Genomic DNA, 26,812 nt, shown 5'->3' on the forward strand with positions numbered 1-26,812 from the left:
ACGTCCCAGCCAAAACCTGCAAAGCAGGTGTTGAAACTGTTCGACAAATCTTCAAAATACAAATAATATTGTACGCTGAATTGACATCAATTTTGATTGAAATTGTACAGTCCGCACCCTATGGAACCAAGCGCCAGCAGCATAGTAGTAGTAGTAGTAGTAGTAGTAGTAGTAGTGGCACTTGATGCAAGAAAGCAGTGTAGGAGCTTATGCAGCATCAGCCAAAAAAAAAAAAAAAAAAAAAAAAAATATCACACCATACCCTCCAATTGCCTGTCCAGTTCCTCCTTAAATTTATTAAACCTATCAACTTCCACAATGACAGATGGAAGTTTGTTCCAGCAATTAACCACCCGCTGGCTAAAGGCAAATTTCCGCACATCTATTCTACATCTATCCTTTCTTAATTTGAACTTATGTCCCCGTAGGTTCGTATTCTGAACAAGTGGGAGGATCCCATCAGAATTCAGCGTGCTCAACCCATTCAAGGCCTTATAGACCTCAATCAGATCACCACGCAGGTGCCTAGTCTCCAGCCACTGCAATTTGCAGAACTTAAGCCTCTCTTGGTAAGAGGATCCCTTCATTCCCCTCACCAATCGTGTTGCTCTTCTCTGTACACGCTCAAGCAAATCTACATCCTTCCTAAAATGAGGCCTCCAGACCTGTACGCAGTACTCAAGGCGTGGCCTGACCATTGCCTTATACAGAGGGACAATCACCTCCTTTTCCCTGCTAGCAAAATTCCTATATATCATTGACAAAACCCCATGACCTGCCCTAGCAGCCTGTCTACATTGCTCAGAAAACTTCATATCTGACTGCACAATTACTCCCAGGTCTTTTTCATTTTCTACCACCTTAAGTGTAGTACCACACAGTTGGTACGTTTCTCTGGGGTTACTTCTACCCATATGCAGTACTTTGCATTTGTCAAGGTTAAACTTCAGTTGCCACTTCTTAGCCCATCTGCCCAAATTATCTAGATCCTGTTGCAGTAGCACACTGCCATTACTGTCATTAACAACCCTGCCAACCTTCGTGTCATCTGCAAACTTCGACATTAAGCCTGATATACCTTCATCAATATCATTGATAAATATACAAAACAACAGTGGCCCCAACACCGAACCCTGTGGGACTCCACTAATAACATTAGTCCACGAAGAGCAGCACCCATTGATTACCACCCTCTGTCTTCTCCCACTTAACCATCCTTTTATCCATTGTAGCAACTTACCCTTAATACCATTCTGCTCCAATTTGTACAGTAGTCTTCCATGCGCAACAGTGTCAAAAGCTTTCCTGAAATCCAAGTATATGATATCAAAATTATTTTTTGCATCCAGTTCCTTTGTGACCACATCATAATAACCAATCAAATTTGTCAGACAAGACTTTCCCTTAACAAACCCATGCTGTGTCTGAATTATTGCTGCAGTCTTGTCTAGATGATCCTGCAATGCATCTTTAACCAGTGACTCCATTATTTTACCCGGAACAGAAGTTAAACTAACTGGTCTGTAATTATTCGTGTCACCCTTCGAACCTCCTTTGTGAATTGGGGATACATTTGCACATCTCCAGTCCGTGGGAACCTCCCCTGAATCCAAGGATGCTCTCATAATTATGGCTAAGGGTTTGCTTAGTTGCTTTGCCGCCTCCTTTAATATAACTGGATAGATCCCATCCGCCCCAGGTGCCTTTCTTATGTTTAACTTCAACAATTTCTCCTCCACTTTGCTCTCAGTTATTACAAAATCATTAAGCACACTGCTACAATTTGATAACCTTCTTCCATTTTCAAACTGTAATGATTCCTCACGTGTGAATGTAGATGCAAAATACTCATTCAGTTTGTTTGCTATCTGAGCAGGATCATCAACAGTCGAACCATCGATGTCAAGTGGACAAATCATATTCAGCCCCTTCCTTTTAGAGTTTATATAAGTAAAGAAATCTTTGCTGTTTTTCTTAGCATCTTTTGCCAAAGATTTCTCGTAATCCGCCTTTGCCTGCCGAACCTCCTTTGTGACCTGATTACAGACTAGCTTATATCTGCTACAGGTTTCTGCGTCGCCTGATAATTTATATGCATCCCATGCATTTTTCTTCTCTGTCACGAGTCTCATTAGTTCATTTGATAACCATTTAGGCCTAAACCTTGAACAATATTTCTTCATCGGTATGAAAAGTCTAGTAGCTTCCACGATTAATTCCTTGAATGCTTCCCACTTAGAATTTACTGTTTGTAACATCGTCAGTCGATCCCACTGTACAGAATTTAAAAACTGTCTGAGACCACTGTACTCCCCTTTACGGAAGCAAAAACCCTTTCCTTTACCCCTGACGGTAGTTACCTCTTTGAGTAAATCCCACTTCAGCACACTGTGATCACTGCCACCTAGTGGTTCCTTTATCTGCAAATTCTTAATACACGAATGATCACTGCTGATAACCAGATCAAGAGTATTACTTTCTCTGGTTGCCTCTCGAACATGCTGCTGCAGAAAACAATCATCCAATAAATCCACAAAAGTCTGACTAGTGTGTGAGTGACCAACCCACAAGTTCCAGTCAATATCTGGGAAGTTAAAATCCCCCATTATAAGACATTCTGATTTACTGGCCCACTCTATTTCTCTGTACAATTGTTCATTGTACTCATTCGAGTCATTAGGCCTATAACACACTCCTACTCTTATTTTTGCTTTTGCAGTGCTTATGTCACACCAAACTGACTCAACAGTGCACTGTCCATCTATATCAACTGGATGCACTTCTTTTGATTTTATGTTTTTCTTAATTAACAGCATAACACCTCCTCCCTTTCTGTCCTGTCTATCCTTTCTGTACACATTGTACTCCCCAAATTCCAGTTCTGCATTCCTTATATCTTTGTGACACCACGTCTCTGCTATCCCAACAATATCCGCCTTTGATGTCTTGACCAACACTTCAAATTCATCAAATTTATTTACTATACTTCTAGCATTGGTATACATGCAAGCATACATGCTCCTATGCCTATTCCTTATTACCCTAACACATCCCATATACCCAACTATTCCAGGATGACTGCCATCCGTCCCTGAAACCCCCAACACCCCTCGCTCCAGGTCGCTTCTTATTCTAATAGAAGTTGTGCAAGAATCACCTTCACCTCTGCCTGCGGTTACTGTTAAACTATTAGTCTTTGTATCCCCCCAAGCTAGCAGTTTTCCGACCCACCTAACACTGCCTCGATAGCATCAGCAAATATTCTTGCACCCTTTCTATTTAAGTGTATCCCATCCCTGTAGAAGCAATCTCTCCTGTTAACAAGTACAGTCCAGGCTGAAAAAAATTCTACCCCTTGAGCCTTGCACAATCTTTCCAGGGCCGAATTGATCGACAAGGCTCTCATCATACACTCCCTCCTATCGTGTCTGGGCAGAATTGCAGACACTTTTAAATTCAACCCTAATTCTCGGCTTTTTTTCAACAGTGACCTGTACTTGTTGAGTAATTCTGCCGGTCTCCTACTCTTAATATCATTAGTGCCAACGTGTACAACTATATCACCTTTTGTGCCCTTGAAAGATGATATCCGCTCTACAACGTCATCAACCTTTGCCCCTGGCAGACATACCCTGGTCCTGTTCCTGCATAGGCTACCACAGGGAGAAACAGTGTTATAGTAGATTCTTAAGATCTTCTAGAAAGACCCCACTCAGTTCTAGAAACTCTGACAAGAGCGCCGGTGAAATTTCTGATCTTAATTCGCAGATTGCATAAATAAATGAGGGAGAAAATTTAACTTGCTGTCAACAATTACCAAAAGTTTAATTTCCGTTACTAGAGGTATTTGTGTATTGTTTATTTTAACTCTTGGTGGTCGACGAACGCGTCCAATTTAGAGCCAAAGATCATAATTTTTGCCTTGGTAGAACTAATTTTTAACTTATTTTCAACTTTCCATTGTTGAAGATCAGATAAAACTTTCTCAGCGGATATTTCAATTGAAGATCTTGAATTGCCACTAAAAAGACTGTCAAATCATCCGCATATGCCATGATCTTCACGTTGTCAAAGGTTCGGGTAATCCAACCTTGCAAAACAAAGTTCCAGAAAAGTGGTCCCGAAATGGAGCTTTGAGGACACCCTCGAAAGACCTGACGCAAAATTTGTCTGTACTTAGATCTGGCGATGATAAATCTGTTAGAAAAATAGCTCTTAATTAGAAGATAAAGTTGCTGGGAACATTCATTTTATTTTTGTTTCATCTTTGCTTGGACTACTGTTTCAAAATCTTTTGATATCAACGTTTGTGCCCACATGGGTTGGTAGGATCACCGTCCTCCCCACACTAGGTGGAAAAGACCTCAGTTCAAATACTGTCGATGACGGGAGGAATTTTTTTTTTTTTTTTCACAATGTGGCTGAGTTACTCGGTCTCAGGCGACGGTAACATGGTTTTTCCTCCCGGAAACTCGGGTTTTTCGTCCAGCAAAAATAGAAAATCGACATCAGAACGCACGAAATTTACAGATAATATACATGGAGTAACATGGCCTTAGTTGCTGATGCTCCTAAAACCCAATAACAGCAACATAAACGTATGCTCAGATCATGTCAGTGAAATTATTTTTGTACGGGATAGAATCCTTTATTCCACACTCCACCTTAAAATCTCGTCTTTTATCTACACCTTGGTTTTTCAACAAACATGCCAAGGTTGTCCAAGAGAAGAATGTTGCATGTCATAATTGGCTTGTTTCCAAATCTTCAGGTTCATTTTCTGCCTACACCAAAGCTCGCAACAACTGTAAAGCAGTTATTAATCAGTCCAAACTAGATTTTGAACAGGCTAAGAATCGAAACTTGTTTCTTTTCCAAATGGTAGCCGAGCATTCTGGTCTCTTGCCAAAGCTATTGGCCGCAACTTTGCCCATCTCTGTTCCCAAATCTGCCTAAACCAGATGGCACTTCAGCCAAAGATAAAGTTGATCTGCTAGCATCCTATTTTTCTTCGAACTTGTGTATTGGAGGTAAACTAATCTTTGTAAACTACCTCCAACCATTCCCAGTACACTCCATTCCATGCTTCCTGTGGTCTTCAGTCAGAAGGATGTCTGAATTTTTTTGATCAATTTGATGCTAAGAAAGCTCCAAGTCCTGATGGTATTTCTCAACTAGTTCTTAAAACCTATACTCCTGAACTCACTCCTATTCTGTATCGCCTTTTTTCACTTTCTTATTCCAAAGGTGTTTTTCCTTCTACTTGGCAATTTGCTCATATCCAGCCAGTTCCTAAACAGGGTGACAATACTTCCCATCCAATTATCGTCCCATTGAACTTACTTCTACTCTTTCTAAAGTAATGGAGAAATCAATTAACCACCAACTCTTAAACTATCTAGAAATCTTCCATCTGATCAACGATCGCCAAAAAGAATTCCGTCAGTGTCGATGTAATTGTGATATTCTGACTTTATGTTACCCACCCATAGATGGGTAACATAAGTCAGAATATCACATTATCACAGATTCCATGGAAAGGTTTGGTGAAACTTAAGCAGTTTCGCCTTGTATTTCAAAGGCTTTTGATCGTGTTTGGCATAAAGGTCCAAATAAGCTTCCATCTTATGGTTTGCCTACTGTTTTTTGTAATTGAATATCCAGTTTTCTCTCTAACCACTCACTGTAGGTGATGGTAGATAGCTCTCTGTCTTCTAACTTCTCCACCAATGCTGGTGTTTCCCAAGGTTCAGTTGTTTCGCCCACTCTTTTTCCCTTGTATATTACTGACCTTCTATTGACCGTAAATCCTATCCATAAAAAAAAAAAATGATAGTACATTGCATTCCACCTTCCAGTTTGAGAAACCTTGCCCTACACAAACAGCTTCAACTTCTCAAACATGAACTACAAATTCCTTAAAGGCTGATCTCCAGTTAATTATCCAGTGGAGAAAAAGATAACTTAGTTGATTTCAATCCTAAAACTCAGACCTGCAGTATATCACACAAAAATGATTCTTCGGCTCCTAAGGTTATCTTCAATGATACCCCGATTTCTACGCAAGATCATAAATCTCTTTGTACCAAATCCCCGCCTGCCATGGAATATTGTTCCCACATATGGGGTGGTGACCCCAAAACCTCACTCAGGCTTCTAGATCCCATTCAAAAGAGGGCAGTTAGGTTAATTAATGACTCATCTCTAACAGTGTCTCTCCACTCTATTCCTGCGGCATGCTTTTTCTATAGATACTTCACTGGGCAGGGCACTGTTCTTCTGAATTGGCTTCTATAATTCCCGCTCTCTCTTTCAAAGCAGTTCGAACAAGTTCCATAACCAGTCAACAGCCTTTTACTGTTCTACTTCAAATTCACAGACCCAACCTTTCTTCTTCCTCATTTATTATTAACTTCCGTTTTCTGGAACAACCTTCGTTACGTATTTCCTGAAAATTACAAACTACAGAATTTCAAGTCTAATGTCAACTTCAATCCACGCACAGTACAAATTACTATAGGTTAGGTTCTAATACACGTTGTGTTTGGAGTTTTCATAAAGCAAAATTTCAAATGCATAAAAACATTCAGCAAGCCTGTAAATTTGTTTAGAAGTTATTATACTGGATGTGGGGTATCCTTGACAATTGTACACAAATAAACTGAACTTTTTCACGTGAGAAAAAAAAAAAAGTCATACATTTTTATATTTAAATGATTTGATATTATTTGTAGTTTATTTTATGCTGAAAGCCAGAAACTTCTGAAAACTGTTACAACTGAAGTTGAATTAACCTGACGGGCATAAGCGTAATAATATCTGATAGGGACGAAATATCTGTATAACTAATCCTCACGAAACTGCAAGAATTAGGTTGCCAACCAACTCTAATAACACATGGATTAATTTCGGTTTTATTTCCCGATGACCCATCTCATTCAAGTTTAAAGAAAATGTAATAAGAAGTAACAAACAAACATATTTGTACAAAATTCGTGAATAAATAAAATTCCGTGATGCCCACACTTTGATAGTTTACAGAAATGGTGTTGCTGTAGGCATATCAGCGCCTTACACCATATTGCACAATTGTGTATTATGTTTGTACAAGTGTGTGATACAATGTATATTCATGGTTCGTACTGCACGTTGTGCTGCTGAAAAACCCGGAATAACTCGCGGAGAAAATCCTACATCCTCCCCTTAGGTCGGGTAAGTAGAGCCCCGATTGAAGAAGCCTTTAGAAATTCTTCCATTCGACAGCGGGTCTCGAACCCAGGTCTGTGAAAATGAGTGAGATAAGTCGTGCAATCACTACACTATTATGGAGAATTCAAAGTCTGGTGATGACCCAGTTTTTCTCTCTCGAGTAATGATCCACATTTAAAATTAACCCCGATTTCTATAGTACTGGGGCTGATGGGAGATATTGAATCGGAATCTCTCGAATAATGGCCACATCCGAAACTAACACAGTTTTCTATAGAAGTAGGTAGCTAACGGGAGATATTAATCCCATAAACCTTCGCAAGTAATAAAAGAACTTATTCTGAAAACTTGGTGTTGATCTGACTTTTCTTTGTAGAGCAGCGCCAGAATAGCTGAATCAAAATTCGATTCAGATTTACACACGTACAAAGGTAAGTCGAAAATTTATGAAAATAAAATTTCCCAATTTCTATATATATATATATTTTTTTAAATTTTTTGTTAGTTGTTGGCGCATCGGCTTCTGTGGCCATACTGCACCTACCAATGGTTTTTACATTTTCTACTCTGATCCAAGCCGGAGGCGGGATTCGAACCCGCGACCTTTGGGGTTATCAGGCAGGCACTTTACCCACCCGGCCAGCTTCTATTGGTCTGATTTTAATATAAATTCAGACACCTCAGCAAATCTTTCTAAAAGGCCCAAATATAAAAGTATCAAAATCTGATAATTCTGAAGCCAAGCTGGTAAATGCGGGAGGACATAATGACGACAAATGATTTATGCATATACGAACACGTCCAAAAAATGAGTTAGGTAAAATACCACTGCGTTACAGTTCGATTGTCAAAAACATCATAACTCAATGCTTTTAAAACTTCTATATTCTACTCAGGAAGCGTGATGTTTGTTACAAGTAGCTGTGAGGTGAGATCTGTGCAGAAGCCTATCCCTCTAAAAAAAAAAAGGTTCTGCATATGGATCTTTGTCCCAAATATTATGTCAACAGATTAACTTGGCATATTTGGTACGAAGGTCCAAAAGCAGCTTTTCTTTTTTTTTTTTTGTAAAGAAATAAGCTTCCCGGACGTTGTAGAGATCGGCAGGTATGCAATACACACCACCAAGGGCCCACCTCGGGGGAATTAATTTTTAGTAATGGCACTAAATGCGCATCATATTCCAGGGTATAACTAGTACTGTGAATTACATAAGTTTCATGGAAAGTTCTTGAGTATTATTTTTTTATTCTCCTAAAACAGAATAAATTTTATAAACATTTCCACAATAAAAGCATATTTTTGTCATATTCTTTAGTACAATTTATATTTTATATTTCGTGGGCCAAGCTTTATAATATATTTAAAATCTTAAATAAAATTGGAACAAAGCAGGCTTTGTTCATAGCATAGATTTGGTTAAACAAATCTACTAGTACATTCAAAATTCAAATAAAACTTAAATGGCTATTTTTCTTTCAACTGCACTTCCTACGACGGTGAATAAAATTAACTACTTTCTAACAAAACCGTAACGTATGCGGTTTGGTCTCGTAATTTATATATGGCTGAAGCTTGTGTGAGAAGTTGCAGCGATGTCATTGAAACTGGCCTCCGAAGAAGGCCCCGTATCCGAGTGGTTAGGAGAGAGAGTGCAGCCAGGGCCACCGCATGTGAGTATTAGCATTAGTAGAGGCATATGATGGAAGAAAGCAATTTTATGCAGCATCAGACAAAAAAAAAAAAAAAACTCACATTTCACCCCTCCGTTCGTTCGAAATACCTGTCCAACTGAGCCTTAAATTTATTTAGGCTTCCACAACAACGGATGCGACAGACAAATAATTCATTTGAAATAAATACAGTACATCAAATTGCAGACATGTTAATTTGCTTATTATCTGAATCAGTGTTTCATATTTATATTTCGCAGGGTTATATCCAGCACACAGGTATAACCCCGTACTTTGGCGAGAGAGGAAGAAGGCAGTGACAGGCCGTGAAGGCACCTTTCATTCACCGCTTTGCCCCGCCCCCTCTCCTGCATGATACCGGGGAATGGCACGTGACATCACAATATGTCGGAACTGAAATGACGAAAAAGAAACGACAAAACGACATTTTTTTTAAACAGCTAACAAAAATTGACACCACATACAACCACTGATTCATCCCCCGCCGTACATTACTAGGCGATTCCACGTGCGTTAACAATGAGAATTGCTCATGTACGTCAACAGAAATGCTTTTTTTCTTTCTTTTCTTTTTTTTTTTTGTTGTTGTTCTGTGGGCTGTTGCCCACGTGTGCAGGAAAATTCCCCTAGGACAAAACCCCTTGGACAAATAATAATACGAAATGTTTAAACCATAATTTTTATTCTTATTACAGTATAATGTATTTGTAATTCTTTAAGAATGAACACTTAAAGAACACTTCTATGAAAACATTTCGTGTTATTATTTGTCTGAGGGGGTTTTATCCTACTTGGCACTTTAATTGAGGGGATTTCGTCCAAGTTGGTTTTGTCCTATGGGGATTTTGTCTGGACCCAGCTGCCCCCCCCCCCCACCCCCGCTAGTATAAAGAGAATCTGATACTAACAACTCATACAATTACTGCGAAAAACACCAAATCCGTCAAGAAACAACTTGAAGGGAAAAAAAAAAAAAATCGCCTCATCAGTCCTCGCATGCCCGCTGGTACATTTAATCAAACATCCACATTGAAAACACTTGTGTTCCGAAGCTATAAAATTCACACTCATACGCCATTCAATTACAGTTTTAAATCCATCCTTTTGCAAACGGAATGGTGCCTCCGTAGCCAGGTGGGAAGGGACAGCAATGCGTGGCACACGTTTCTAGATTAGACCGGGGTTCGAGGCCGTCACCACCAAATACGGAGGATGCGGAAAGGTCAGGGAATGACCACCGCATATTCCCGGAGAAATATGGCCTTAGTTGCTAATGCTCCTAAAAACCAAATAACAAACAACATTAACTAACAAGCAAACGAAACAACGGCACAGCACAGCACGATAATTCGCATTTCCCAAAATCAGAAACCAAAATGAGGTGAATTACGCATTCCCAATAATGAGCCAATCGCAGAACTCGACCGGACAATCACTCCGTTCTTCAGCCACACCAGCAACGGAGATACCCATGTCCTGGAGGTCAACCAGAATAATATATATCAGGGGTGGTCAACGAGTCGATCGCGGATTTAATTTCGGTCGAACACCATAAATTTTAAATATACAGTCATCCCCTCGATTTGCGCACCTTGTGCAATGTAATTTTTGAGATGGTGGATCGCGGCACATTTTGAAGGAAAAAAGTAGATCACATCACAAATTAAGTAGGCCACTCCTGGTATATATGATTCTATTTTTAGCAAGGCAATGTATAGCGTTCAGGGGATCTTCAAAATATTTATATGAAAATGACAATGTAACATTTTTTGTTTTTCCTGAAACAATTGCTAAATTTGATTCAGTTAATGGCAGAACACATTCGCCAATATTACTCCATTTGAAGTTTTACAACATATTTTTAAAAACGATTTTACAGATACTTTCCCAAATGTAGCAGTTTCTTTAAGAAAGAATTTTTCTAACTTTATCAAGTTCAGTTGCCTCAAGTGAATGGAGTTTTTCAAAATTAAATTAATCAAATTATTTACGATCGACTATGTCTCAACAACAGAGGAACTCAGGACCACGTGGCAAGTAACATTAACACCAGCACAGAACAGAACATAAACCATCATTCAAATGAAAGAACAGTATACGCAACGAATTTCGCATTCAGCGCTCCAGTGACGTCGTGTCACGCGACGTCCGCCTGAAACGACGAGGGGGATGCATCAGCGGGCGGAGTCACCCTGTCAATCACTTCTTTCCCCCGTTCTGACAGCCAATTACAAAGGTGCACAGTATATTGGAGTACAGTTGTTTGTATGTTATTTGGTTTTTAGGAGCATTAGCAACTAAGGCCATATTGCTCCCGGATATGCGGTGATCATTCCCTGACCTTTCCGCATCCTCCGTATTTGGTGGTGACGGGCTCGAACCCCGGTCTAATCAAGAAGCGTGTGCTACGCACTGCTGCTCCTTCCCACCTGGCTACGGAGGCGCCTTGAAGTATAGTACTGTATAGCGAATTTCTTTCAGGTGTTTAAGGCTTCCTAAAAGTATGATCCCGATGTTTTTAATATTAGATTAAGCACGTTTATAAAAGCAGCAGTGCATTTATAAGCGTGCGTTAAAATAATCCATATATTATTTATAGCAGCTCTAAGTAAATAAAATGCGTATTACTATAAAATGAGCTCCTCATCTTATACCGCTTCGCCAATTTCCTAAATGTTATCTATCCTAAATAGTTATGTTATGTTATAAATAGTTATTTATGTTATCTTTCCTACATAAATATCAAAACTTCATGTACAAAACCAGCTAACCGCGATGTTTGTTCGCAGAGCTGTATCCTTCCCCCCCCCCCACCAAAATTACATACTACACTTTTCTGATGCATTTTTTTTTTTTTTGTCTGCAAATAAATAATCACTAATCATTTCTCAAATGCCACTACACTAAGTTTATAACTAACTCAATGTGATCTAGCAATATTTCATTCTCAGTGTTTACCAAGTGCAAATCGGTTTTAATTACGTTTGTTAACTAAAGGTGATCGTATAGTTAGTACTGTAATTATAAAACCTGTTACAAAACTTTATGAAATTTAAAATATCTCAGTATTTTTGAAACTTAATAAATTGACTGACGTCTTTATCATCAACACCAACTGGAACTTTGGACTGCCCTGTAAATTCAAGTTACAAAAACACATAATTCAGCAAGAGAAGACAAAATATTCTGTATGTTAGTAAAGAAAACTTACCTGACTTCGTCTGCAACTTATGCAAGCGACTTCAGTTGTAACGACACTCAAAAGATTCGTTAGATTTTCTGAGGACACACGTTTTGTTTTTACACTAATTTACGAACTGTTAGCTTTATATGTAATATTATTATAGTAATAATAGTCCACATTTCACTTTATATAACAAAACACAGAATAACTAGCACGTAATTGTAAACTAATTTCTTTACTAACACTAGCAGTAAATCGCCGCACTCGCAACTCCATAAAATTTATCTAACGGTGGCGCTGCTATCAAATTGCTAATCGTAGTGACAAAAATTAAATAATAGGAAATTTATAAAGTAATCTAAAAATAACTTATGAAATATTATAAATGGAATAAGCCGACAGCTGCCTAACGTTGAAATTATTTTATAAATACGCCGGTTCTGGTTTTAAACTATTTGTTTTAAATTAACAGGCAATTACTGTTTTAAACGCTATATCTAAACCAAGCTTATGCAACCTTAATGATAGGTGAACAAGTGCGAGTAGAATTTACTGGGAATTCATCAGACATCGACAAAAAAATAATTATTTTGGTGGAAACCACTCGATTAGTAAATACATTCAATTGAAGAAGAATAAAATTGTGTGTAATCTATTATAGATTTTTTTGTTACATTGAATAAAAAAATCAAATTTATCGGGAGAGAAAGTAGTGAAAAATCTTGAGATCGACTAATCCGGCCACGTTATGGCAAAAGCCAATAAAAGTTCCTCCTTCCTGTCGTAATGGGTACCTGGCATTTTTCTATACTATGTGGCAAAATGGAGATTATAGACACTGTTATTCATGAGGGCAAATTAGCTGAACAGTTAAAACATCTTTGCATTTGAGAATAATGCAACTACAGTACCAAAAAATATAAACACACCTGTGAAACAGAAATTATATTTTTAAGTTATCAGCTTAATACCCGATATTATACAGATGCAAAAGTCAAATTTACCATTCTGAGATTTCGAATTAGAAGAGCAAATAAAATAGGAAATCCCTTAAGATTATGATTTTGTCCTAAATTTTGAGAAGCGAAATAGGAACCGAAAATATCTGGAAGTCAGATAAAATGTGAGGCATGTAAATAAAATAAATTTTCTGTTCATCGTCCGGGATGACAACATGATCAGAGGAGTTCACAACGTAGAGAAAATACAAGAAACAGTATCGTATTTAGCAGTCATAGACTTGAACTCCGGTCACTCAAGGAACGTGTACTTATGCACTCTTTCGCTTGACCACACGGCTACATCGGCGGAAAACTACAAAATGTGAACACTTGACTCTCACAAAGGATTGCAGAATACCACAAGTTTGGAATTCAGGGTTCCGCAATTTTAGTATACGCAGGTGTATATCAAAGGACTATTATACCACTACCGTTTAGTATTCACCTTACCTGTTTGATGCGAAATAGAGATTGATTTTAATTCTAAGATAAATAACACTAAATATACCAATTATTATTTTAACGGTACAGGAGCTTATTGCTTATATTCGTATATGTGTATTCTGCCTAAAAGTGTATATGTGTCCACAGGCCAATTTGCATTTTGTGCGGACTGAAAAACTCGCAATAACTCAAAAGGGATAAATCCTACTTCTCCACCTGAGATCGGCTATTACAGCATAGTCTTTTGAAGAGGGATTTAGAAATTTATCCAGTCGTTGATTTGAATCGAACCGGCCTCCCAAAATGGTCACGCAGCGATCTATCGTGCCAAGGAAGACGCCAGGCAATATACAGGTTAACATGCAAGGCCTTGAAGTATAGTTAATTTCCAGAATTGTGCACAATGCACTTATGTCAAATCACGTAGAACCATATGCAATACGCTAAGGTAATTGAGTTATTATTATTATTATTATTATCTGCTTATATCGCAAAAGGAACTACCCCGGGACGACTAAAGTGCCAGGAGGCTGATTGCATCTCTGTACAAGCACGTTAACATATAATGTAGTCGCACGCAATAGTGTGGGAGCTGTTGCGTAAAGACATTGTCATTGTGTTAGGTTATTGATCAAAGATCTAAAATGAAATTGTTTCAAATTGGAGAAAAGTGCGATTGAAACCGAGAAATTGGTAAAATAAGTCTATTGTTATGATGCTCTAACTCGCACGCGAGTTTTCATAGATTTGCAATATTTCAGGACGACCTTGAGGATCTCGAAAATCACGAGCGCTGTCGACATCTAACAACGCTTCGAAGTTTAGAAACAATCGAAAAAGTCACATTGACTCATCTGATAGTCGAACGACTTTTTGAATGATAGAATGTAAGCGTACACTCTTACATTTTATATATAATATATCTTATTTTATATATCTTTAATATGTTTCTCAGAAAGATATGAGACACCATCTTATATTTTATACGTATTAAATTGTATATTGTGCGTATTAAGAAAACACTATTATTAATTCTGCCTTTTATGCATTAAATGGAATTAGTAAGAGTTGGATTTTAGGAGCATCAGCTACTAAGACCATATTGCTCCGTGTATATTATCTGTAAATTGCTGTGGTCTGGGGTCTGTTTGCTGAACGAAAAACCCGAATTTCCTCGAGAAAAAAACCATACCACCCTCGCCTGAGACCGACTAACTCAGCCACAGTGTGAAAGCGGTCCATAAATATTCCTTTTGTCATCGACGAGACTCAGGTCTTTTACGCCCGGTGTGGGGAGGATGGCGATTCTACCAACTGTGCCACCCACGTGGGTAAGGGCAAGTGGAATTATTCATCATGCTGTCATGATGAATAATTCCATAGGCGGTTTCAGTTTCACATTTTAATTATTCTACTTTATTCTACGACTATGAAGTATTTTTCTGAGTTAAGGTGAATTTTTCTTCAATTCTACCAACCCAATACAACACTACTGTTTGATTTTTCTTCCCAAATTAGGAAATTCCGGAAAATGGCGCCGATGTAGCCCACCTAAATCAGATCCACACAGCTGCAGTGGTGGCAGGTAACGACTTGAAAAAGACTCAAGAATCCAAGGTATTTGATTTCCTTAAACATACGTGGAACCCTAACTGGGAATCGGATCCTCCACCTAATAAACATATGGCCACTGTGTCGCTTGTGACTGCAACAGTATTGTTGGGATATCGCATACCTTTCTCTGAGATTCAATTGAATATCAAGCAGGTGAGAACAAGATTTGCCTTTCTTAGCTTTTTATTTTCCAGGTTGATTTCTGGTTATAGCGATTTTTTTTAATCAAAAATTATATTTTGTATAAGTGATTAATCAAATATTTTCAGTATTAATAAGTAGATTTTTTTTTGCGTAACTAATTAACACTGCAGACAATGGAAATATTAAATTTTAAACATTGAAACATTTTTTATCGAGCACATTCACTGTGCTCTGGATTTAAAACTAAACAAAGCTGAGTAGCCTTAAACTGTTACAAAATTAGGTTGTGAGCCCAGAATTAATTTAATCCTTTGTTTTACGTATGTCCCTCGGAAGAAAAAAAAAAACTGTAAATGAATATCTATTTCTTCATAAAAACAGAACATGGAAAGTCGAATCCCCTGAGCGGAATTTTAAATGCAATAAATTCTCGGTCCTGACTCCTTTCTGGAAGCGATTTACAAATTCCGGTGCTGCGAATACTAAAAACATTATTGTAAGCGGAGGGGAGCTGGGGAGAAGCCGTGTTTCTTATGTAGCAATGAGCAAATTATAAATCAAATGAGAAAATGAGATCAGTGTACTACAAAGTGCACTGATCTCATTTTACGGAAGCACCCTCACCACAAGATGTTTTTGTATTGCACTACTCTAAATAAAACGCACTGTTCCAGTGGAGAAGTATAATGGCATTTTATTTAGTGTAGCCACTGCTCAGACTTGAGTTTCGACAATGTTTTAGATGGAGTCTCATTGGCGAGCGGGTAGTCTAGGTCAAAATATTAGCATTCCAGTGACGAAAAGTATCCAAAATAAATGAGATATAGTGGTGTGCAAAACTTAATGACCATCACTATTTCTAAAGGTTACAACCAATCTTTACTTAAGGTACTCTTTACTGATGAGAGTAGATTCAGTCTCAGCAGCGATTCTGGATGTCAGCTAATCTGGCAAGGGGTTGGCGCACAGTATCACTCCGCAAACATGACTGAAAGGGATCGATATGGCGGTCGAGGTGTTCTCGTCTGGGTGGACGTACACAACTCCAAATACAGGAAGGCGGTACTGTAACGGGTGCACGCTACTGTACTGAGGTAATCCTTCCCCATGTGCATCTCTGTTCAGTGGTGCCATTGCCCCGAGTTCGTGTTTATGGATGATAACGCCACACCCCATCGCACTGCAGCTGTTAATATGCTTTTGAAAAGTGAGTACATTGTTCGTATGGATTGGCCTGCCCATTTCCATCGATCTAAATCCCATTAAACACATATGGAACGGTTTGGGGAGACGCCTAGCGGCACGTCCACACACCTACCAGAAAATGTTCACCAGCTGAAGATGGCTCTGACAGAGAAATGGACGATGTTACCGCAAGAACTTATCAACAACAACAACATTGTTCTAAGTATGGAGAGGCGGTGCAAAGCCTGCATCGACATTAGGGGTGGCCATGTCTCCTACTGAAGACCACATCTTCCCTTTATTCCACCTTTGGCAGTGATGCATCTGTATCATGGCAGCCAATGCTATGTTGCCATTTTTGAATAAAGTCCCTCTGTACCGTTTTGTTTCCGTTGTTGTGTGTGTCGGTTTTTTTTCCTTCATCAATTCTGTACCTCATGAGGTTCCTTTGGTATGCTTTGCTTTTCCCATATCCAGGCCACTCCTATGAGAGGCTACATTTGAAAACCTGACTGGTCTTCACCAGTCAGGTTTTGCACACCAGCGTACAATAAATTCAAAATATACAATATATTTAATAAATTCAACATATACAATATAGACTATGTAGTTCTCTAAATTTGTAACGAATGGGCCTGGTGTACTGGGGTCCATGGTTGAGAAAAACAAATATATAACCCAGTTTAATGTAAAATATACTAATGGTAACAGGCAGTAGTTACCGCAAACCTATGTGATGCGGACAATTCACTAATTACAGATCCGGCCACGCACCAAGTCATCTCAATAGCACTGCCCGCACCCTATTCTCCAGGGCTTGGAGCCATTCCAGCACTGATGCAATTAGGCGTAACGAGATCTCCCGTGTGAAGGCGGACCTAACCAAATGTGGTTATCCGTCCCATGTGCTAAGCAGGTGCCTATTACAGGCACAAGAACTCACATCCCACCCAAGACCACCGAACCAAGACGGTATACCGTCCGCCTACATTCCCTATTATCCAGGCATGTCAGGACGGATCTCGAAGATTCTTAGAAATTACAACATCAAATGCGTGCAGTTACCCTGCAGGAACCTACGTTCACTTGTCTCCAGTGTGAAGACCCCTGTCACACCTCTCTTACGCAGCAATGTAGTATATCGCATCACCTGTAGAGACTGTGACAGCTGCTACATAGGAGAAAAATCAAGGCGTCTCCAAGACCGCCTTACGGAACAAGACAGAGCAATCCGGCTTGCCGAAACTGACCAGTCCGCAGTCGCGGAACATTTTTGGGCCACCAACCACGATCTTGATCCCAAACGTGACTTTGAAATAGTAGACCACTCACGACACTTTCGCCACCGCCTATGGCTAGAGTCACTTAACATATTAAACAATCCAAAGGCAATAAACCGCCACAAAGGCATACGTCTACACCCCATCCTAGAGACAACCGTTTTAATGCTAGATGATCAGTGGAGTAAAAACAGCGCACGTCCGTGCAATAATAGCACATGAATAACGTGCCTCACTCAGCTCATTGCACTTATCCGTTGTATTTGTATTTTGAATTTCAGTTGATAAAGAGACCCGTTAGTCTAGAAAGCTACTGCCTGTTACCATTAGTATATTTTACATTAAACTGGGTTATAATTATAAGTATACTTGTTTTTCTCTAAATTTCTTTAAAAGTGCAGCTCGAAGAATTCCTTAAAACAATTGATGCATTTCAATATCTTCAAATGGTCTTTGTGAAGAAATACAAAACCAAATTATTATATAAGGGTCACCCGGTAAGTTATTACCTATGCCCATGTGTATTGTGTCTGTAAATTGCGTGTGTTCTCTGGTCGATTTGCCTGTTTTGCTGGACGAAAAATCCCAGTTTATTGGGAAAAAACCTTGCTATCTACACCTGAGACAGACTAACTCAGCAACGGAGTGAAAAATCCCATAAAAGTTCCTTGTCATCGACTGGATTCGAACCCAGGCTTTTCCCATGATGATACCAAGGTGCTACTCGCGCAGGGTTTGAAGAAATATCTCAACAAGTTGGCAAAAGAACTATTAGTAATGGTCGTTGATTCTTTGTTAGCCAGTGCAAGATCCCCCTTACTTGCGTACGCGCGTTACATTGCTTATATTGCTTCTGATTTATAAAAAATCGAAGGAACAGTGATATTCAAATAAGGCAATATATGAAAGAAAACGAAGCCAATTTAGAAGTAAAGCAAAAACAGAAACATTTTAAGTTCGTTGCAGATTCCTTAAGAGGACTGGTGAACTTATTGCTGCTGTAACCGAGTTGTTGAACGCTAGGATACCCAAGTAAACGTCTTTGAGTGACAGTTCACCGCTACTAAAAAAACGGTGATTTATTGTATTATTTCGTTATGTGGTCATCCCGAATCATAAATTTTATTTATTTCTTATGGCAATACACACATTCTCAATGTTATTTTAGGCCCTGCTGAGGAGTTAAAACAGAAAAATTCTCACATATAGCCTTATAAATCTCAAAATTTCATGCACATATATGAAAAAGTTGTAGGTATATATATACATTGGTGTTCAAAGAAAGTGCATCACCTCTAAAAATTGTCGTCCGAATAACGTAAGTATATGGCAATATTTCTTACAGATTGCATCAGATAGGATTGACACGCATAGATGATGACGTAATATTGCATCAGCTGTTACTTTCAGCTATATACGCATGCTCTACAAGAGTTGCAGTCACTCCTTGCTTCTGTCAGGATGGCGAGTTACGTGCAGTTGACGCCAAGAACAAAGAGTTCTTCCTATCATATTGCTTATAGAGTGTCTTGGGAACAGTCGACACTGAGTAGATTTCTTTCGACACTCAAGAATACTGGTTCTGCTGATAGAAAAAAAGGAACCGGACGCAAAGGAGTCTCTACGCAAAAAGAGGACCGCATTTTTTAGCGCTTATGCCTTAAAAACGTAAAGCTTCTTCGTCTGAGCTGAAAAGAGAACGGGAAGAACATACAGGAGTGGTAGCAAGTTTAGTAACAATCAGAAGACGCCTCTTCAAAAATGGACTTGTAGTCCGTCGTTCTAAGAAGAAGCCCCTCATACAAAAAATGAAAAAGGAGCGATTAATTTGGTGTAAGGAGCATGTCAAATGGACCCCAAACAGTAGAAGTCAGTTATTTTCTCGGATGAGAAGAAATTCAACCTGCATGGCTCTGATGGGAGACAAACGATTCGCCGCAGACGTGGTGAAGAATACCATCCAGACTGTATGGTGTCTACAGTGAAATTCACTACCAGCCAAATTATATGAGGGTGCATTTCGTATCGCGGAATAGGCACCTGCAGTTTATAAAAGGTTCCGTAAATACCAATGGATACCTGGCTATATTGGAAGGCAAATTGCTGCCAACCATTAGAGACCATTTCAAGCTGCCAAGTAACTGCATGTTTCAGGACGACTCTGCTCCTTGTCATCGGGCGAAAGTGTAAGTAGGCACTTCTGTAGTTACTTTAGCGTCATTTCTGAATTAGAGGTTCGACAGTAATGTGTTTACATTTGTTACAGGTGAAAAAACGGTTGGAAGAACGGTCCATTACAACTCTTAGCAGGCCAGAAAACAGCCCGAACGGACCTGAATCCTATAGAGAAATGTTGGCATCGTGTGGAATCTGCAGTTGCCAGAAAGAAACCAAAGACCCTTCGTAAACTTGAGGAAGCCATAATTCGTTTTTGAAACCACGAACTATCAGTTGATTATCTTCAGAAATTGATCTTGTCAATGCCTCGACGGTGCGCTGCTGTCTTCAGGGCCAGAGGCAGTTCAACTAAATATTAGTTTGCACCTGGTGAACTTTTCATTTTGTTTTCCATTTAAAATGATAAACTGAAGCAAATTGAGGGCTTATGATAACATTTCAGCCATAATTGTTGTGTTTACCAAAACTGTTGTATAAAGGTTGCAAATGCCAATTTTGGAATTTTTTGAGAGCACCAGTCAAATATTACTTAGCTTTGCCTTAACTATTATTAAATATCTTTTGTTTCTATTTCTATTTGTGATACTAGTCATTAATGTAACATACCATCGCGAAAAAAGGGTTACAAACGTTAAATTCCTAGGTGAGGCATTTTCTTTGAACACCAATGTTCAAAGAAATATATATATATATATATATTACATACAACTACTGTATATATATTACACCTTAAACCTACATATATATACATATGAAATAAGTATATTAGGCTTAAAAGTAGCAAACGGAGAGATTAAAATAAAAAAAAATAAAGATGATATGACAAATGCACCTGAGTGTGCAAGGACGCAAGAAAGGATACAACAGTTTAAAAAATGCAAAGTGGAATTTAAAGGTCTGTTTCAAAAAAAAATGTGAAGATGGAAGCTTAAATTACACAAAATTCCATAACTAATAGGAAAAGGATAATTCAAATTCAAATTATTACGTTAGGACCACCCATAATTTCTTATATATACCCGTATATGTGTTAAGTCCGTAAATTGCGTGTGTTCTGGTCGATTTGCGTGTTTTGCTGGACGAAAAAATGCAATTTTTGGGGAAAAAACCTTGCAATTTACGCCTGAGACCGACAAACTCAGTCACGGAGTGAAAAACGCCGTTAAAGTTCCTCGCGTTATCGACGGGATTCGAACCCGGGCCTTTCCCACTCGATGTGGGGAGGATGGTGACGATACCACTGTGCTATCTCACAGACAATAGGAGAAAGATAGCAGAAAAAGGAAGTACTGTATGCGTAAAAAAGGAAAGAATGTGAAAATTCTATTTGTTATAATGAATTTAACAAAATTATAGGCTGAATTGAAAAGCCAATTAGAGAGAAGGTAACTGTAAAGCAAACAATAATTAAGTAAAAATGATTAAATTAAAAATGAGTGATAGCCAACATCAGATATGGGTGGCCAATTTTGGTTAAGGTCCAAAATGGGGTACAGCAAAACTCAAATCTGATGTTAGCTAAAAGTAAAAAATGATACATGATCAGGTACTTCATCAGGGGACAACAGCCGATCATTTATCAAGGACTGCGTTTCTATACTGCAAAATTTTTAAACTTATAACAAGTAATGAGATCCTTAGATGTAAATGAAATAATATTTTAGCAACACTTTCTCATAATGCTTTCGGTTTCTTTTTTCGGCTCTTTTTATTTTTTAGGTTTTATTCTCGGTCTTCCATTTTTCAGTACTTATTTTTCGGCTTCTTACCACGCATGCATTTGGTATTATTCCCTTTTTCCTACTAACTCTTGCACAGCCAGGGTCCTTACTAAAAGGATGGGCTTTAGCTTTACGATCCCAGCTAGCTTAGTAATTTTAATCTTTTGCTTAACTTTTTATCTTTATATTTTCTACTTCTACTTTTTCCCGTTCGTAAAGCTATTAGTGCAATACGAGGGTGATACGAACGTTCCTCTGTTCTTAATCTCTTCTATTTTCGCCTTCATTTTATTTTTATTTACACTTGTATTCCTTCCATATCCTCAATTAACTCCCTTGCCTTACACCATTTGCTTGGACTAAATCTTAAGTTTTATATACATTTTCTCCTTAAATTATACACATATTCTCATTAAATTTATTCTAAATTGCGTCATTCGCTTATAACCGCTTATTTTTGCATATAGTTTACACTATAAACATTTATTATTTTTTATTTTTTATTTTTTCAGTTTTACTGATTAGTACCACTATACTTCATAATTCACCTTAATTTATTTTTCTTTCTTTTTTTTTTTTTTTATGAGAACCCCAAACACGAGAGGTATTATAACCTATAGTACTTAGTACCGTGCTTGGGTTGGAGGTTGAGAAGACGAAAGAAGATATTTATTGATATTGGACTTGAACTTCTGTAGATTGTAATTTTCAGGAAATACGTATGAAGGAAGGTTGTTCCAGAAAATGGCAGTTGAATGAATAAATGAGGAAGATGAAAAGTTGGTTCTGTGGGTTTGAAGTTGGACAGTAAATGTATGTTGGCTGGTGGCGGCACGTGTTCGGACTGTTTTGAAAGAGAGAGCGGGAATTATAGAAGCCAATTCAGAAGAACAGTGCCCATGGAAGTATCTGTAGAAGAGGCATGCAGCAGAAACAGTGCGTCTATGAGAAAGCGAGTGGAGAGACTCTGTTAGAGATGAATCATTAATTAACCTAACTGCCCTCTTCTGAATGGAATCAAGAAGCCTGAGAGAGGTTTTGGGGGCACCACCCCAGATGTGGGAACAATATTCCATGGCAGGGCGGATTTGCGATTTATACAGAGTGAGCAGCTGTTTGGGAGAAAAGTAACGCCGAGAGCGAAAGAGAAAACCAAGTTTTTTAGATGCAGAGGAAGCAATATTTGTAATGTGCTTGTGCCAAGAGAGATTAGAAGTCAGGGTAATCCCCAAAAGAGATATATCATTTTGCCTAGAAATCGGAGTGTCACTAAAGATAAGCATAGGAGCAGAAGAATCCTTTTTGCGAGATATAAGACAAGATTGAGTTTTAGAAGGGTTGAAATCAACTAAGTTGTCTTTGCCCCACTGGAGAATTACCTGAAGATCGGCATTTAAGGAATTGGCAGCAGATTTTCGAGAACTTGAAGCTGATTGAGCTGGACAAGGTTTCTCAAAATGGAAAGTTGAATGCAATGTGCTATCATCGGCAAAACTATGGATAGGATTTCCAGTCAATGGAAGAAGGTCATTGATATACAAGAGGAAAAGAGTGGGGGAAAGAACTGAACCTTGGGGGACACCGGCATTAGTGGAGAAGTTAGAAGACAGAGAGCCATCTACCATCACCCTCAGTGAGCGATCAGAGAGAAAACTGGATAACCAATTACTAAAAACAGTTGGCAAACCATAAGATGGAAGCTTGTTTAGAAGACCTTTATGCCAAACACGATCAAAAGCCTTTGAGATGTCAAGAGCAACTACTTGTGTTTCACCGAACCTTTCCATTGAATTAGTCCATAAATGGGTAACATAAGCCAGAATATCACCAGTGGATCGACACTGACGGAATCCATACTGGTGATCGTCAATCAGACGGAAGGTTTCTAGGTAGTTTAAGAGTTGGCGGTTAATTGATTTCTCCATTACTTTAGAAAGAGTAGAAGTAATTGCAATGGGACGATAATTGGATGGGAGGGATTTGTCACCCTTCTTAGGAACTGGCTGGATATGAGCAAATTTCCAAGCAGAAGGAAAAAAGGTGGCAAAGAATAGGAGTAAGTTCAGGAGCACAGGTTTTGAGAACAAGTGGAGAAATACCATCAGGACCTGGAGCTTTCTTAGCATCAAGATTCATCAAAATCCTTCTGATATCCTTTTGACGGAAGACCACAGGAGGCATTGAATGGAGCGTGTTAGGAATGGTGTGAGGTGTTTTACCAAGATCATTAATACATGAGCTCGAAGAAAAATGGGATGCTAGCAGGTCAGCTTTATCCTTGGCTGAAGTGACAACAGAACCATTTGGTTTGGACAGAGGTGGGAGCAGAGATGGGCAAAAGTTGCGGCCAATAGCTTTGGCAAGAGACCAGAATGCTCGGCTACCATTAGGGCAAGAAGCAAGTTTTCTACTCTTAGCCTGTTCAAACTCTAGTTTGGACTGATTAATAACTGCTTTACAATTGTTGCGAGCTTTGGTGTAGGCAGAAAATGAAACTGAAGAATTAGAAACAAGCCAATTACGATATGCAACGTTCTTCTCTTGGACAGCCTTAGCACATTTATTGGAAAACCAAGGTTTAGATAAAGGACGAGATTTTAAAGTGGAGTGTGGGATAAAGGATTCCATTCCTGCAAGAATAATTTCACTGACACGATCTGAGCAAACGTTGACATCAGAAGTTTTGAAACAGTAATCAGACCACGGAAAAGAAGAAAAGAAGTCTCGCAGGTCATCCCATTTTGCATTCTTGTAATGCCAAACAATACGAGGTTCGGAATAGCCATGAGATAAAGGTTCCATTGGAGAAGAGACAATCACCAAGTTGTGATCTGAAGTGCCTAAAGGATCTCTCACTTCAACCTTGTACTTAGAAGGGTTGTTTGTGAGAAAAAGATCAAGCGTATTGGCTGTATGATTAGGATTGTCCGGTATTCTTGTAGGTATATGAACAATCTGTGCTAGGTCATTAGTAATTGCAAAAGCCTCAGCATCTCGACCTGCTGGGTCGGTGTGACTAGAAAACGGAAGCCAGCTGGAGTTGTGAATGTTAAAATCACCAAGGAAAATTACCTCACTGTTAGGAAAGTTGGACTGGAGAAAGTCAAGTTGCAAAGAGAGGAAGTCAAAGAGCTCCAAGTGATTAGTGGAGTTGGGAGAACGGTAGAGACAACAGATGAATTTTACACAATGAGGTAGAGAGATTTTAAGCCAGAGAAGATCAAAGAGAGGAGATTCCAAATTGCCAAGTCTTTGACAGGGAATACCAGAACGGACATATGCACAAGTACCACCTTTGAGGCGAAAGGAATCATACAGCAAATAATTTGGACATCTGAGATGAGCAGTAGTTGAATCAACTGATAACTGAGATTCAGTCAGAAAAAGTACATGGGGTTTGAAGACTGCAAGTGGAAATGGACATCGTTGAGATTAGAATTGAGACCACGTATATTTGTGAAATGAATTAGGAAATCCTTGGGAGGTTTAGATCTTTTCGCAGATAAGCTTGCTCTATTATTTTGACAATTCATGGTGTATTCAATAGTAAGAAAAGGCGGGTGGGACATGCTGTATGAAGTAATGAAATTTTTGGATATGGCGTACATGTGGTAAGAATATACCCAGATCCTTGACATAACGTGGCCTCGACAATGCTCCCCGCATACACACTACTCGGACTCCCTCCAGTCACTATCTGGCAGAGTAGAGGTAGCAAGATTATACACTAGCTGATCCGGAAGCTTCCTAGAGAGTTACCAATAGGTTCAGTCCGGTGTACTAACTAGCGGCCGGCCTGCGAACACCGTTTTAGAGCTGTACCCTCGAAATGTAAGGAATATTGGATCTCGCCACGACATTCATCATAACCTCAAAAATCATCAATCATACTGCATGATGGAAGAGATAGGGAAGGGTTGGCCGGAACTTAGCTCTCGAGACTAAACATGGGTTCCACCACTTCAAGCCTCCAATAAGCAAAGTGGTGGTATTTCACCGGTTGATGAGAGTCATCTACCACCTAGTACTGCCTGGTAACATAGAGGGGCGGCGTTCCTCCATGTGGTGTGGGCGCCAAACCTCGACCCCTGCTTACGTTGGTTCACACCTGGGTGGTCACCCACCATGTACTTGTGCATGAAGGTTATACCCAGGATTACTAACAGTCCCACCATCGTGAAGGTGCAAGCAGAGGATTTGGCTGTCATAGACCGTCCGGACTTCGCCGAAATTGGGTCCACTTTGACTTGAGTGTCACCCGAATATCAGTTCCATCAGCGTTTTAGACTCCCAGGTAGCAAGAACGGCTTGTCTGGCATATCTGAGAGAATGTCTGTGACCAACCTCAAGGACCAAAGCATATAATGCATTGGGGCTACCTTGTCCGTATTTTGTGAGAGTTATATTACTTTACCGCTCTTTTGACCTCACTAAGTTTTATTCTTAAATTTGCTTATCCTCCACAGGTATAGAAACGCACTCCTTGATACGTGATCGGGGTGTAGTCCCATGATGAAGTACCTAATCATGTATCAATTTTTACGTTTAGCTAACATCAAATTTGAATTTTATATTTGCTTTTCCCCTTTTTGGACTTAACCAAAATTGCCCACCGATTTCTGATGCTGGCTATCATTCCTTATTTTAATTTAATTATTTTTACTTAATCTTTTTTTTTTTTTTTTTTTGCTTTACAGTTACCTTCTCTCTAATTGGCTTTTCAGCTCGGCCTGTAATTTTGCTTAGTTCATTATAACATATAGGATTTTCATATTCTTTTTCTTTTTCACGCCTACAATTCTTCCTTTTTCTATGGCATTTTGTGTAATTTACGCGTCCACATTCACTTTTTTTTAACAGACTTATTAATTCCACCTTGCATATACATGTATATATACACAATAAAATAAAAAAAAAAAAAAATATATATATATATATATCCTAAAAACTTTAAGAAATAAGACCCCAACAAAAAACATCTTGGGCATTATTTTTTCGACCTTCTTGCGAGAGGATACGTGGTTGGTCGCTTACACCTATGTATACATTGATGTCCATATTCAACTCCCTCACATGTGTGTGACTATATCCACTGTAGTACAGTGGATATCGTTGCTATCCTTTCTATATCGGCTAAGAAAGGTCCGAGTTCGAATCT

General features: G+C 38.8%; 1 protein-coding gene across 2 annotated transcripts in view; it reads left to right on the top strand.

Annotated features, from left to right (window-relative positions):
* Positions 1-26,812, top strand: part of nvd (cholesterol 7-desaturase nvd) — a 159,600-nt gene that overhangs the window by 128,670 nt on the left and 4,118 nt on the right. For both annotated transcript variants that reach the window (XM_090371987.1, XM_090371988.1), the window contains one exon: positions 15,051-15,299. In XM_090371987.1, the coding sequence (XP_090228113.1) occupies positions 15,051-15,299 (249 nt within the window). The remainder of the gene's footprint in view (positions 1-15,050; positions 15,300-26,812) is intronic.

Source organism: Mastigoproctus giganteus, chromosome 4 (genome assembly GCF_048544385.1).
Source record: "Mastigoproctus giganteus isolate SK-2022 chromosome 4, ASM4854438v1, whole genome shotgun sequence".
NCBI classification, from domain to species: domain Eukaryota; kingdom Metazoa; phylum Arthropoda; class Arachnida; order Uropygi; family Thelyphonidae; genus Mastigoproctus; species Mastigoproctus giganteus.